We start from the raw sequence: 14,397 nt of genomic DNA on the forward strand, positions 1-14,397 counted from the left end.
ACCTCTATGTATACTGTACAGTAATGTGACATTGTCCATTTTTCAAACTGAAAGCTCGACTTGATAGTACAGTATATGGTATAACGGAAGCATTTTCTTTAATTACCGAGAGCACTATGCAATCTTTTCTTCTGGACTTATCAGAGAGTAATATGCAATCGCTTCTTCCAAGGTAATTTGCAGGTTCCACCACAATCTACTCGCTGTACAGTCTCGGTAGCTGGTGTAGCCTTGTATCATTCAAGAAGTAATCTCTGTCGATCACCAAATATTGAACAACAACGTTCCAATTCAGAAGATGGGACTGGCTTGCGATGTTGACAAAATGTCGCCTATCTAGGCCTGGCCTTCTTCTTCATGGAATACTGGATATGACATATACAGTACATATACTGTACACTGTACAGTACGTGCCCTGTACTGTACCGTATTGCGTCAGAGACTAACTAGTACGGGCCTGTACTGTACAGTATTACGTCAGAGACTAACCGGCTATAGTTGCTGTCTACAGTAAAGGGTCTCTAGTCTACTACACGGTGTACAGTACTGTATGAGTCATGGTCGTACCTGAGAAATTTCGGTTTACAACCTACAGTACGTTGAGTATTCAGTATACAGTACTGTAGATTTACTATACTGTACTGTACTGAATACTCAACGTACTGTACTGTACGTACAGTACAGTACAGTACAGTATACTGAATACTGTACTCAACGTACAGTACGTACTGTACTGTACAATACTGTAATACTGCGCTGTACAGTACTGTAACGTACCACCGGTAGATCCCAGTAGAATAAAGAATCCAATCGACGTTGCTATGAGACAAAATACAGAAAAGAGAAGATGGAGGACGACTCCGTATCACTTGGTAACGGATTATTCATCGATGAACTCTGCAAATTAAGAGTTTTAAATCCTGAAATTGCAACCCGAACACAGCAACTCAATGGAGAATGTAAAGAATTCGTTGATAGTAAGACTAAAATAGGGTTAAAATCGATAGGAAATACGATATACGTTATAATAGATAGGATATACATCCTTACCAGTATGTGGTGTTGCCTGACGTATAAGTGCTGTATCATAATATCAATTTTACTGCCTTTCCCAATATAACGATAAGATTGAGAACTTAAAATTGAATTCATTACGATAAAAGAATTCTTCAGAAATTGCTTACCATGTCACTTTATTCCCTCGGTTTAGTAGTCAAGTGTAGAGGACTACGGTAGTAGAAGTCAACAAGTTCGCTTGACAACTTACGAGTATGAACCGTAAAATATTCGCCATTATTGCATTTTTGTAGTCGTTTTTCGTGTGTATTATACCTAAAAAACCTTCATGATGGGGTAACATGATATCGATAGTTATCATAAAAATTAGTAGTGTAGATGAACGTTACCTTTCTCCATGTTTCCTTCCTCCCCTAATGTTCCATTGACACTTATTTATAAATGACAACCGTAGTAAACTTGTAATCTCTCAATTATAGAAATCAACGAATTTCAAAGGATTGTCGGTGGGTTCATTTCGATGGTTAGCGATTTGGCCACACAAGTGGAAAATGAGAAAATGAAGGTACTATAAAATTCTTATCTATCAGGTAGAATTGCTTGGAAGTCTTGGTCAAGCAAGTTGTATAATTCTATGACGATTGTTAAACTTTAGAAAACATTCGCATACTTCGCAATAAATGATAGGTTAACAGTATTAGACTTTATTTGAGAGGTGTTTGGCAGTACTTTACATGATGAACGCGGGGAATTATCTTCATAGACGGCAATATAAATCTCTATAATTGATAGATGATAATTTTGCGCAGTTGTCATCATCAAGCCGTAAATCTAAATTCTATAACCGTGCTATAAACTTGAATGATAACCTCTTTAGGCAATTGGATGTCGTAACCTTCTGAAGTCTATAGCCAAAGAAAGAGAAACCAAAAGGCAGCAACTACTAGCTTTAATAACTGAGAAAAAAATGCAACTAGAACGGTAAGCTACTTCTAATCTTAATGGTATTAACTTAGCTTTTACTCATTTCATGTTTTATTTTTTACATATTACTAGGTTAAATACCCAATATGAATCCCTACTAAAAGTTGAAGCGGATCAAAACGAGTTTATTGAACAGTTTATTATGCAAAAATAAGCGTAAAATAGCATTTTAAAGTGCATATTGGCAAATTTTAAATTATGCTGAGTTATTCCCTGTTTGAAGCATTTCGATGTTTATAAAGTTTATTATCTTTCTAATGTAATTTAGGTTTTCACCAGCGTTACTACAATCGCACATAAATATTGTAATTTTGACCGGTATATTGCCATTTTTATCAGTGTAATTGTCGGTAGCATAATACTTGTTTATTTCACATTTGGACCTTATGAAATAATGTACAAATTCAGATAGTGATCGTGTCACCTTATACTATGTTAAAGCTCGGGATTTACGAGGTAGGAATCAACTGTAGAATAAAATCTAGTACTTTTCAATACCATTACAATCCTGTAGAACTTAGCAAATTCATCAATAAAGAATTTGTTCGACGAAAGAATTGAAGTTGAAATCGTGCAATTACTAGTAGTCATCATTTTTAATACTGTAAATTTTTCAGAGTGAAAAACGGGCTTTCCGATCTTTCTGAGTAACCAGTAATAATTTTGCCTTTCTTAAATGAATAGAACCTGCCATCTATTTTAAGTATAGTAATTGAGATCAGATATAATCTTTAACCTTAGAATATCTAATTGTAAAGTGCTTACCACTACAAGCTCTCAGTACATTGATATATTAGCTGACTGATTATATGCAAACATTTACTGTTTTTATTATACACGAACAGAAGGCTGCCAGAAGTTAATTCTAATGTAGAATGAACTGACTATATGCAAACATTTACTGTTTTTATTATTGATTAACCACCTGTTACTGTTAATACACATTATATCTTATTTTATTATATTGAATCAAATAGATACCATTGGAGTAGTAATCATACTCATATAGCAAATTGTTACAACAAAGTAGTTGACAGATAGTTGCCATTCTAATACATTCAACTAAAATTACTGCTAGAATTGCTAGAATTTATTTTACGCGATAACAGGCAGTTTCACAACATTGCCGAAATACAGTTGTGGGCATGCAGACAGAAAGGGAATTCGATGCGTTTCTGAATTTAAAGCCTGAATTCGTGTAATCCAATCGATGCCAAAGAATTCATCTAATTCATTCCAGACTTCATAGCTGCAGTGATCATATCAAAAGTTTTTGACCAGGCTTCATGGACTTCTGGTGTGAAATTTTCTTGCAATTTATCGCTAAGAGTTTGTATAAGCGCTTGACCTACAGCCTTTTATAAAAGCAAATTATTCATTAATTTTATAAAGCACCGGATAAAACTGAGAAGGCTTCATAATCTACAAACTTGATTGTAAGAGCTTGTAGATTTATATAGAGATATTAAAACCGTCAGAAGAATGAAGACTTTTTTAGTGCCTCAGCGTTACTATCAGAATATCACGCTCCGTTTAGTTATTTGAAAATCATCCACGAGAATTGGATTGTTAAATGCTGCAGTTAAATTTTACGTACTTCTACAACTTCCATCAAGCTCAGATGGCAATAAATGTACAACCAACCTGTAGTATTATATACTCAAGTCACTTAAAAAATCATAATTTCTAATGACATCACTAAAAAATCATCTAGTGTAGGCATTTCTATGTATAACCTGAATCAATTTGAAAGCGCAAGTGTAAACAATGAAAATCGAAAATAAAACGGTGGATTAATTAACAATAAACCAGCTCAATAATTATACCTAAGGGCAATTTAATAGATTACAATTCAGATTTTAACGGCCATAGTCCCCTTTGGTAAAAAATAACGTTTTTAAATAGCGTACACCGAGATTGGTGTACTGTACTGTACTTCGTATATCAAAAAAGCTAAATCAAGATAACAGTTTCTTGAGTTATTTTCTAATCAAAATTTTTATCAAGATTTAGATAAAATATAGTAAAGGGTAGCTTGACTCAAGTCAGATCGTCTGATAGCGAATGATTATTGTGTTGAGTTTAATCATCCCATACCCAGGTCTTTCTATCCTGACATTTTATCTAATAAAGCAATTGTATCTACAGTATGTCTATTTTAAATCGTTCTGAATAGAAAACAGATAATTACCTGAAAATTTTCAAATTTGATGGCTTTCCGGTGGTGAAATTGACCTAGTGTGCTCAATGCTGACTGCAACTCAGAAAATTGATCCAAATTTTGCACTGCTTTCCCTACAGTCTTCATGACTCCTGTAGCGTGCACTCGTAGTCGGACGTTGTCTGTTGTTGTTTCAAATGGAAAGACTTCTCGGTATTCAGGAGCTATAGTGAATAATCTTCATGATGACAAAAAAATGAATAAAATTTTTTTATTTCTGTACTTATAAATCGTTAAATGTAAGTCGAACGTAATATGCGAGTGAATGTCAGCACAGTAATACGCCATTTATCGTCGACTGATTATAATTATGGAAAAAGCAAGTCAATTGACTAAACTAAAAAGGAGGAAGTGTATAACGCTCCTAGATAACTCTTCTATCGAAATCGTAATGAAATACACTCATTGACTGGTGAAGCTAGCAGGTATAGCAACTTACTTGGAAAATAAATAGAGTCCAACTTCGGACATGTTCTCCTCGACATCTTGCCAATTCTCTCGAATAATAGCTTTTTGTTCTTCGGTTAACGATGGTTGTGGCGGAGTTTGAACAGAATCGGTTTGAGCTTGATCCATGTTGAGTACGAAAACAGCAAATTTGCTAGTAATCTATCTTTCGATGTTTTCTCTTTTAATATCAAATGGAATGTAGTTGAATGGAAAGAGCAACAAGCCATTTTATACCTTCATTCTTATCACCTTGTTATCGAGACAAAAAAATAATAGTACAGTACCGGTACAGTTAGCCATGCTATCTAACACGTACCCCGAAAGATGCTTGAATTAATCTCTCTACCGCACTTTAGTGTCTACAATACAGTAGAATTATATAATTATAGAAGTTATTTATAAGCTACTGTATAAATTTGTTCCTTGATAATGAGGAAGTATTCCTTTATGTTCTGCTTTCATAATGACTTGCCAGTCTACTGTATAGCGCTAAGGACTTACAAATGTATAGGTAAATTTGGTTACTATGTATAGATGAAGCAGGGACTATTAAAGAAAGAGAGAGAGAGTTTTAGTAGTCTCTGGATGAAGACAGCTTCCATTTTGCTACATTTTTGCATCTGGTGTCAGTTGTAGCGTTGCCTAGAAATGGCAGTCCACCTTGGATCACGTTAGCACATTCAATATCTTTGTAACTATACGCTTTGCCATACCCCTAGCAGATAGGATGAATCGATAACTATAAATGTCCTTAATCGGGAAAACAGGAACTAAATTTACTGTTCACGTAATAACCATGAAATCGGAGTTGATGATACTCGTATACACTTAACTGTTTACTGTGATAGGTAGTGATGCATAAACATGCAGTAGAGCAACATTACTGTAATTTAGTGCTCACCTACTGTACATGATCAACTGTCATTGACATATTTACCACAGAATAGGCAAAAAATGAGAGCGAGACTATTTCTTGAGTAGTCTGGTTTTACAGTATCTAGCTGCAAGGTGCTACTACAGCATAACAGCAGTGGTTACTACAATACCTCTAAAGGATTAAAGTATAGTACACCTGCTTACACCTATTCAATGAAATTGCCTTGTGGCATTACTGGAAAATCGTCTTTGTAAATAGCAGGCAAGTCAATACTGTTAAAATTCACGTACTACCAGAAAAATTATATCATTTAGTCCTCAAGGGTAAATTAGGCGTACAATGTTGCCTCCTCAGAAGTAATTTTTAGTAAAAATAGGGACTTTTAAACAAGTAAGCGTTTGATATGGGCATGATGAATAACTGACTAACCAATAGTAGAATCACAATAGTAGTACATTTATAAGAAGTACCTCGAATAGGATATTCTACTACGGTCGTAATTAGAATGCTGTAAACTATGTTTATAAAAGGGCAATGAGAAAAAGAGTCTGTGCCAATTAGATTTAAAGCCGGAAGATTCGAAAGTTATCGACTCTTACGGTAGGAAATAAAATATTAATGTATTATCTGCGTCTAAAAAAACTACTAGACATTTGATGGAATATTACAAATAAGCCCTAAGGATAGTTAACATTGTACGTTTATCCTAATAAGGCCATTTCTGTATGAACGCGTGATGACAGTTAGGAATCTAATGTTGGTTAGACCTTCCACTTACTGTAATGGACTTTAAATTTCAGATTCTCAAATTAGCAAGTTTTAACTTAGGCAAAATAAAAGCTGACGGCGCTCGCCCTATACAATCGATTTGCAAATTATTTTTAGTGATTTATCATTGCCACTCGTGTGCACAAAACCGCATTCATTTGTTAACTGCGTACGTAGGGCATGTTATTTATCTAATGCTATTGCATCCCTAGTCATAGTTTAAACTGAAACTGCTACGTTGGATGATCTTCATAAAAGTATTTACTGCTTTAGCTTGCTAACACTGATCGATCGCAAATAATTGAATAATTTATTCGCATATATACATGAGCAGGCTCAGAAGCGCCAAAATAAGGTATATTTATCTTTGACCTCCTTATAGATATAGAGCGCTCGCAATAAAGGAGAAAAAATTTATACGGCAAGCTGCGAATGCCATATTCATTCATTAAGGGAAAACACATCCTATTAAATACCGGTAGTCAATAGTTACAAGGCCTAGGAAATTGGATTTACAAAGATGATTTTATGAAGGAACTATATTATGAAAACTTTCTACTTTAATATGTCATTTTCAAAATTATTAACGTTAGGTACTCCACCAGTAATGTTATGCAAGCACTACAGTAATTAATTAGAGGTTTCAGTAATGATGATCAATCATTACATTTGCCGGAAAACGCCTTAAGCAAGCGATTTCTGATAGAAAAATATAAATTTCCTAAAGCCAAGACCCATTCAGGTGATTAATGGAAGACCATGAGGTATTTTTTCATTATTGTATTGCAAAGTACAATCTTATTCTTTAAAAAATGCAAAAATTCGAGCATTGCACCTCCGCATTTTACGGGTATACGCCTAACATAGACTCTAATTGCCTATACAAGTACTAGCTAACGGAAAATTGTAAGCGGTAAGGGCAATGTACATTACTAGATTGTTATGCTGACAATAATTTCTCTGCCTGCCATCAGTAAGAATGATGACTTTCTTCAAGTTATGCAATTTATTTATTGATTAGTGATGCGTCTAATGTAAAAATTTTTATTCAAAATCCATAGCAATTGTTAATGAGGTAAGAAAACTGTATAACAGTCATAAATATGTATACGAAACTTTGCAAATCTAGAAAAGTATTCCTAGAAATGTTTTTATTCTGCAAATGATAAACACTACATTCCTTTCCATTAATCCTCATTCGTTGTTTCGGTTATAGATATAAGCGTACTTAGAATTCTTTTCAGGCCTCTGGTATTGATTCCATCGATGCGTAGTCAGCAACAGCCTAAATTATTTAAATAAGTAAATAGTTAAAACTTGATTGAGACAATAATTCAGTTACAATAACAGTTGCCTAGAGGGTATGTAAATAGTATTTGAATCAAGAGTTCGCTTATAATTATTGTTAGCAACTAAGAATGGCGAAAAAATGACAAAGAAATAAAAAATTGGATCTTAGTAAAAGTCCGATGGATACAGCCGTTACTAAAATAAATAAATTTGTCTCCTCTTACCAATTAGTAAAGCTTGGTAAATATTGAAAGATGTACATGTATATTAGCCAGCCTCGTTCACCAATCCAAACTTCGTCTACTTCATTCACGATTGCGGTCAAAATCAGGCTTACACATCTATCCATTGATTGTTTACGAAATATTCCTAATCTTCGTTTATCCTTATTTAAATCCTATAAAAATTTAAGATAAGTAAAGCATTCCTTTTATATTTTCCATGTTACATAATTACAGTATAATGTATAAATGTAGTATAGAAATAGAACATTATTATTATACCTCCACATTTTCCACGTACATAGAATTAACATAATGGGCATTTTTGATGGGACCAATATAAATATTGCTTATCTTGATGTCTGTATCAGCGGCTAATTCAAAACGCAAAGCCTCAAGAAACCCCTGGGTTATAATTTTAAGATTAGATGAATAAACTTTAGCATCGAAGTAATTGCTGGATTAGGTGTAGTACTGCAGAAACTCTAAAAATTTCTAGAAAGCTGTAGGTTCTCTAACATGCAATATTTGGCTTCTATAAATACGCATATTGCGCTTTTATTCTAAAATAAACAAATATGCCAGTTCAACCTACTTGTGTGGCTTTACTGCTAGCACTACAACTTGAGCTAAGCGGCATTCCTGTAAAAAAGCAGAATAAAGTGATCGCAAAGGCATTTATACATTCGTAATTCTGCGTATGAATAATTGTATATTAAGTCTTATGAAATTGGATGATAAGATTATCGAACTTGCGGATTTATATAGATTTATGCTTTCTTAATGTAATCAAATTTTATGCGGATTTATTTACTTTGTAATATCGTTGACGTTACATATCTTAAAGTAAAACTCGAGAAATTACAGCACAATCATCTACTAGAATTATATCATTCTATGGTTCTCAATGGATTCACTGTAATCTAAAAATAACTCGATTTCGCTGTTTCAAAACCTACCATTGTAAAAAATACTTTTTTAAACTCATCGCTATAAATGAATTTAATGAAACTGGTAATATACTGTATGTCATTAAGTTGGTATAGTACATTTATGATCACTTATTACCTCTTTTCCCCTCCAATCCACTAATGTAGATGATTTGGCCTTTGGCATTGGCTTTCATATCATTCATAATTACGGCTTTAATGAGGGAAATTGTACCCAAAGTGTTTAAATGTAAAGCAGAACGGTCCACTTCTAAGCTTGTATCCAACGCTAGAGCACACTGGCCACGACCAGCGCAATTGATTAGGATATCAATCTAGAGATAAAATGAATATTGTTTTACTCCAGATGATATTCAATAAAAGTTTGCTCCTCGTTCAGATTTCATCACAACTACAAGCGTATATACTATGCATATCATACAATTTATGTTACACAGTGCAGTGACGACTTCAGTAATGTGTAGCTAGTTTCCTAAATAAATTGTTATAAGTAACATGCAAAAATAAGCTATAAGGTTCACTATTTGCTTAGTTTTAGTCATTTAATAAGATTCACAGTAATCCTACGTATCAATAATACCAGTTACTGGATTACATATCATGTCAGAAAGTTTATTTAATGAGCTAAAGTAGATAATTGTGTATACAATGACGCATAGTATAAAGCTGCTCCAACCAATTTAAGCTTTACGGTAGAGCTTAATGCCAACTTAATATGGTAATGCTCGTGCACTATCTAATATTAGGTTAAATATGAATCATCCTAGATTTTTTGGGCGTCTAATGTATCAGTAATATCATTTAATAATCCTATATATACTCGTATTTAATGTATCTTTAATACTTTACATAATACCTCCGTGGCAAAGCAATACTTATAAAAAGAATTATGTATGACGTGCTCTCAAAATTTAAAATCGAACAATAAAAATCACCTTATCGAATTTCTGAGCAACACTCCAAGCTAAACCATCATGAGTTTCGTAGTCTCTCAGGTCCATGTGTACCACATATATGTCATCAGATTTCTGACCTAGTGCTACATAACATTAAAACTAAACTTAAAATAATGTATAAGCGTAGATACGATACTCTAGTTGATAATGTTGAGTTTTACTTAGACGGTACGTTTATCGCAAATATAAGTGATATTTAATAAACTCGAAATGGGACTGCTATCGCGCACTCAACCTTGCCTAGTACTATCAACTTGATGTATCCTACCAAATATATAACAAATACGTGAACTTATAAGTAGGTTTCATAGCTTACGAATATCCTCTAACTGATAACAAAGCTATTGCATGTTAAAATCTTGTCGTTCTTGTAAACATATATATACAGGTACAGTATCTATATACATAGGATCCGTATAGACTAAACTACTGTAAGTATATCAAGTATAATTTTGAGATAGCTGATGAAATTACCTATACATCGAGATTTTACTTTTTCTAGCTCCTCTCTTCTTCTTGAAGATAAGACAATTTTAGCTCCAAGGCGTTTTCGACAAATTAAATAAGCTAGATTTTCTCCGATACCGCTGCTAGCTCCTGTAATCCAAATTACCTTGCCGAATAAACTGGTTCTGAAACGTCCATACTTTTCGTACATTAAAATATTGAGATCAGCATCTGCCAGAAATAAACGAACCAATTGAACAATCGCAATTAAGATACTGCATAGTCCAATTTGATAAAGAATAGATGACAGCATGAATATTAAAAAGCTATTTGCTTGAATTGTGCTCAGAAGGCCTTCGATACTATAAGTAAGGTGTAGGCTCGGTAGATATTAGAATTTCGGGGCGTAATTGCTGCTAGCTTATAAAAACTCTCACAATTGCTCTATGTGTACTAGCTTGATCAATATAATTGTGTACAATAGTTCATTGAGAGCTACTGATAGGGTAACTTATTGTACGAATTTGCTGGATGAATAAGTAGAAACGTTGCCTGTCGAAGTTTAAGGAAGTCTTTTCTCTAGAGACTTCAGCCCTGACAACAATAACTATCTGCTACTGCTAGCTTGGATAATAAAATAGACTGAATTCTAAGTGTACTAATTCATATTAAAAATTGTACTTAAAGAGAGTACAGTACATATTGGCGAACTTCATTCAAATGTTTATTTATATTAAAGATAAATACAACGTGAATGACTAATATTGATAATGATGAATAAATTACGATCACTATCAAAAATCTTGATCTAAGACATAAGAGTAGTAAATCTTATATATGTATATGTATATAATGACAACATGTTTTAAATTAAAATTAATTAATTCATGGATAAAACATGTAAAGAGTGAGTGCTAGTACTGTAATTATAAGAGAGTATGCAATACTGCATTGTACGAGTATATTAGTTATGATCTTAGTCATACATGTTAATCAGTACTGTAACACATACAGTGGAGTCTAGTACATATTTCACGCTCTAATTGGATTATACTCATTAAAATCAATTTGTAAACTATATATACTTTTAACACGATGTAAATATAGACTGTATATTATTATTAAAAATACGTCATAATAGGAATACATTTATTATAAGAGTAGGTGCTCATACTTTAACAGTTAATCCTTTAATAAAAGAACTGTATCCCCGTTTTGATAATATCAATGTTGGCATCATACGTATGATATACAATCTAATTTTCGGTAAGTTCTCTTAAGTTAAGAGCTCTAATTAAAAGTTGTAAGCATATCTGGATACCTGTTCGTATATTTTGCAGTCGTTTTTAAACTGAATTTTGATCAACATTTGCTGAGATTCTTGTGAATTTTTTGCATCAATTTTTATTAACAATAAATAAAACGTTAGCTGGAGTCATCAGACGCTTAGTTAGCGAATAGATGATAACAAGCGTTGTCTTCACAAAAGAAATAAATCACTCATTGCTTACAGTAAATATATTAATAAATCTGTCAACTTAGTTCGATAATTTCTAATATTTTTACTTGCTCTATCTTGCTTGATAAGGCAAATATTATCGAACCTATTTAAAGAAGAGCCTTTGAATTGGTATTCTTTATATAAGTAGTTAAGAAACAGGTTTGATTTCTATAAATTTGTAAACATTACATTTATATATAGATATATATGTATATCCAGAAAGTAGCGATACGCTATTGTTAAAAGTTCGGCTGATAGCATCAAAATTGTATAAACTATAAAGAGTAATAAATTAATCGTATTGATACAAAACATGAAAGATTTAACTATGAGTAAATTAGTGTTGAACACATTACCATGCGTTTAACAGAAGAGCTTGACGTTAGCACTTATAAATAAAATAAAAGATTTTCGATGCGCGAGGTAAACTTGATACAGATGTAGTAATCAATATGTTTCAGCTTCTTATGCAATTAATTACAGGTTTACAGTCATTTATAGCTGAAATGAAAACTTAAGTCTATGAAGGTTGCAAACACGCAAGCTTAATAGGCTATCATCAGATAAAATTTGTAGCGTTGATTCCCGTCTAATCATGTTACTTCGATTAGATGTATTTAGCGCAAACTTTATATATGTATGCTATGACATGAGATTTACTTAACCAGCATAAAAATTTCAATAAGTAGCATTATTACATTACACTCGAAGGCTTAAAAAGGCCTAACAACCAAAGTAGCCAAATCCATTTAACGTGGCACGTATGTAATATACGTATATTAATTTTGTATGTGTGTATAATAGTAGTTATACTATAGGAGGGTGGGATTATTTAGGTATACTCATATCCGTCATGATAAAAATCTGTTATATTGATTACAATATGTCAATATCATCGAGCACGTACATTTTTAACGTAGACATTTCTAAACTTTGCGTTTTAATCAAATTTGGTTACGAGCTATTTGTAGAGCAAGCGACAGTTGACCAACAATTTAATTTGTTTTTAAGATAAGGTGGAAATGTTGCCGCTAGCAAGATCTGTTTCTGCTGACTGTCTCTCTGCTTCTAATTGCAAAGCATCGCTCGCATGTACGGCAATAGCAGTTAGCTCGGCTTGTTTTTCCTTTAATTCTTGTAGTCTTTCTATCTCCTCCTACCCAATACAGGATAAGATTAAAACTATGATAATTTTAAGAATTAACAAGATTTCATTTGGTGTCTACTCGTATGATATATAACTACATTAAAATGTGTTCAATGAACCGATACTAGTACATATTAAAATGGTTATTGGATATAGTGTAGTTTATTTATACCATTCGCTTTAGCCTTTCTACTTCGTCCAATACATATTGATATTTGGGAGTGGTTATTCCAAAAAACCAAGCGAAACGCCCGCCAAGATAATCTATAACTGTAGTAAAATACAGTGTCGAGGAATCAGCCAAAATATTAGTTATACTAGTACATCATTTCAAATGGGTTGTGTATACCGCTGAGTGTTCCAGACGCTAAGGATACAAGATACTGCCATAAGGAGATAAGCCATGTAGTCTCTTCATCGTTTCCCTATATCAATAAATTTATAAATGATAATCGATATTACTTGCCTACTCTAGCCTGAGTTTTAAGGTACAACATCCTATCGTATGTATGGATGATATCAATTGCATCTAGAAATGCATATGCAATCTTGTTAAAGCATCGTAGTTGTACCATTGGTAGTCCAGAGTACAGAGCTACAGATGGAAGAAATTATCGTTCAAATCGTCTACACTCTGCAGGTCAGTGTTTGATCGATTATTGGTATCAAGCTCGCTGTGCATTTAAGATGCAACATGGTGCAATCTCCCGTTGTCGATAAACAAATATATACATCCATCATTTCCAAAATTGCTCTATTCATCACTTACAATGACAGTGGTGTCTGTAGCCATTCCCCCATATTGCTCATCCGTTGGAGTTGATAATGGGACACTTTCGAATTTGGAACTTGACGGAGAAGCGTCGTTCTTTCTTTGTGGTTCAATCAACATTTCTTGATCGCCAGTACCACTTTCTACACTTGTATCATTCAAATTTAAATGCAAATTCTGGGAAGTTTCCATCGCTGCTAAATTTCCTGTCCTGTTTTGTATTATAGAAACTTGGGAGGGATCAATGATAGGCAAATGGAGCTTCCGTACTGTATATCTATATCAGCTGATTCCTAGTTTTACGATCAACCGTGGGTGCTAACGAATGACGTACTTTAACGGTATTTGACTGTAATGGAGATGAAGCGTTCAGTATTGAAATGCTCATACAGTCTTTGTTGCAAATTTACTTTAATAGGGATGATTAGGATAGTCAAGTATTAGAATCAATGTCGTTTGTAGAATTATAATGGTTGTACTATTAGCTTTCAAAGATATTTTGAAAGATTCCACCTTTTCAACACCAACTGTGGCGGAGTACACTACTAAATCATAGTAGACGACTAGGAGTCAACTAGTGCTGCTCGCTACCAATCCAATCGCAGACCAAGGGATGTGATGACTCACTAACTCATGACGTGATGACAACATGACGAACATGATGACGATTCACCACAGTGTCAATACAGTTGTCAGTACACCTCAATATGGATGAAGCGGAATGACGCTTGAATGTACTGTACAGTATATTGTGTACAAACAGTTTATTATTGTCTCATTGACGAGCAAGAGTAAT

At 33.4% G+C, this 14,397-nt stretch overlaps 4 protein-coding genes across 4 annotated transcripts; 1 reads left to right on the top strand and 3 right to left on the bottom strand.

Annotated features, from left to right (window-relative positions):
- Window positions 1-847: 847 nt before the first annotated feature.
- TRIADDRAFT_57229 (uncharacterized protein) lies at window positions 848-2,155 on the top strand (the record flags this gene model as incomplete). The annotated part of the gene is made up of 4 exons (XM_002113225.1): window positions 848-977; window positions 1,497-1,582; window positions 1,895-1,998; window positions 2,074-2,155. The coding sequence occupies 4 exons, from the start codon at window positions 848-850 to the stop codon at window positions 2,153-2,155; spliced, it is 402 nt and encodes a 133-aa protein (XP_002113261.1).
- A 1,072-nt stretch (window positions 2,156-3,227) lies between these two features.
- Window positions 3,228-4,798, bottom strand: TRIADDRAFT_57230 (uncharacterized protein; the record flags this gene model as incomplete). The annotated part of the gene is made up of 3 exons (XM_002113583.1): window positions 3,228-3,356; window positions 4,193-4,400; window positions 4,662-4,798. 3 exons carry the CDS (start codon window positions 4,796-4,798, stop codon window positions 3,228-3,230), a joined length of 474 nt encoding a protein of 157 aa, XP_002113619.1.
- Window positions 4,799-7,511: 2,713 nt separating this feature from the next.
- Window positions 7,512-10,494, bottom strand: TRIADDRAFT_57231 (uncharacterized protein; the record flags this gene model as incomplete). Its single annotated transcript, XM_002113584.1, has 7 exons — window positions 7,512-7,602; window positions 7,832-8,004; window positions 8,111-8,233; window positions 8,424-8,470; window positions 8,897-9,092; window positions 9,714-9,817; window positions 10,209-10,494. 7 exons carry the CDS (start codon window positions 10,492-10,494, stop codon window positions 7,512-7,514), a joined length of 1,020 nt encoding a protein of 339 aa, XP_002113620.1.
- Window positions 10,495-12,688: 2,194 nt separating this feature from the next.
- Window positions 12,689-13,793, bottom strand: TRIADDRAFT_57232 (uncharacterized protein; the record flags this gene model as incomplete). The annotated part of the gene is made up of 4 exons (XM_002113585.1): window positions 12,689-12,838; window positions 13,002-13,099; window positions 13,179-13,254; window positions 13,599-13,793. 4 exons carry the CDS (start codon window positions 13,791-13,793, stop codon window positions 12,689-12,691), a joined length of 519 nt encoding a protein of 172 aa, XP_002113621.1.
- Window positions 13,794-14,397: the final 604 nt, after the last annotated feature.

Source organism: Trichoplax adhaerens, genomic scaffold (genome assembly GCF_000150275.1).
Source record: "Trichoplax adhaerens TRIADscaffold_6 genomic scaffold, whole genome shotgun sequence".
NCBI classification, from domain to species: domain Eukaryota; kingdom Metazoa; phylum Placozoa; class Uniplacotomia; order Trichoplacea; family Trichoplacidae; genus Trichoplax; species Trichoplax adhaerens.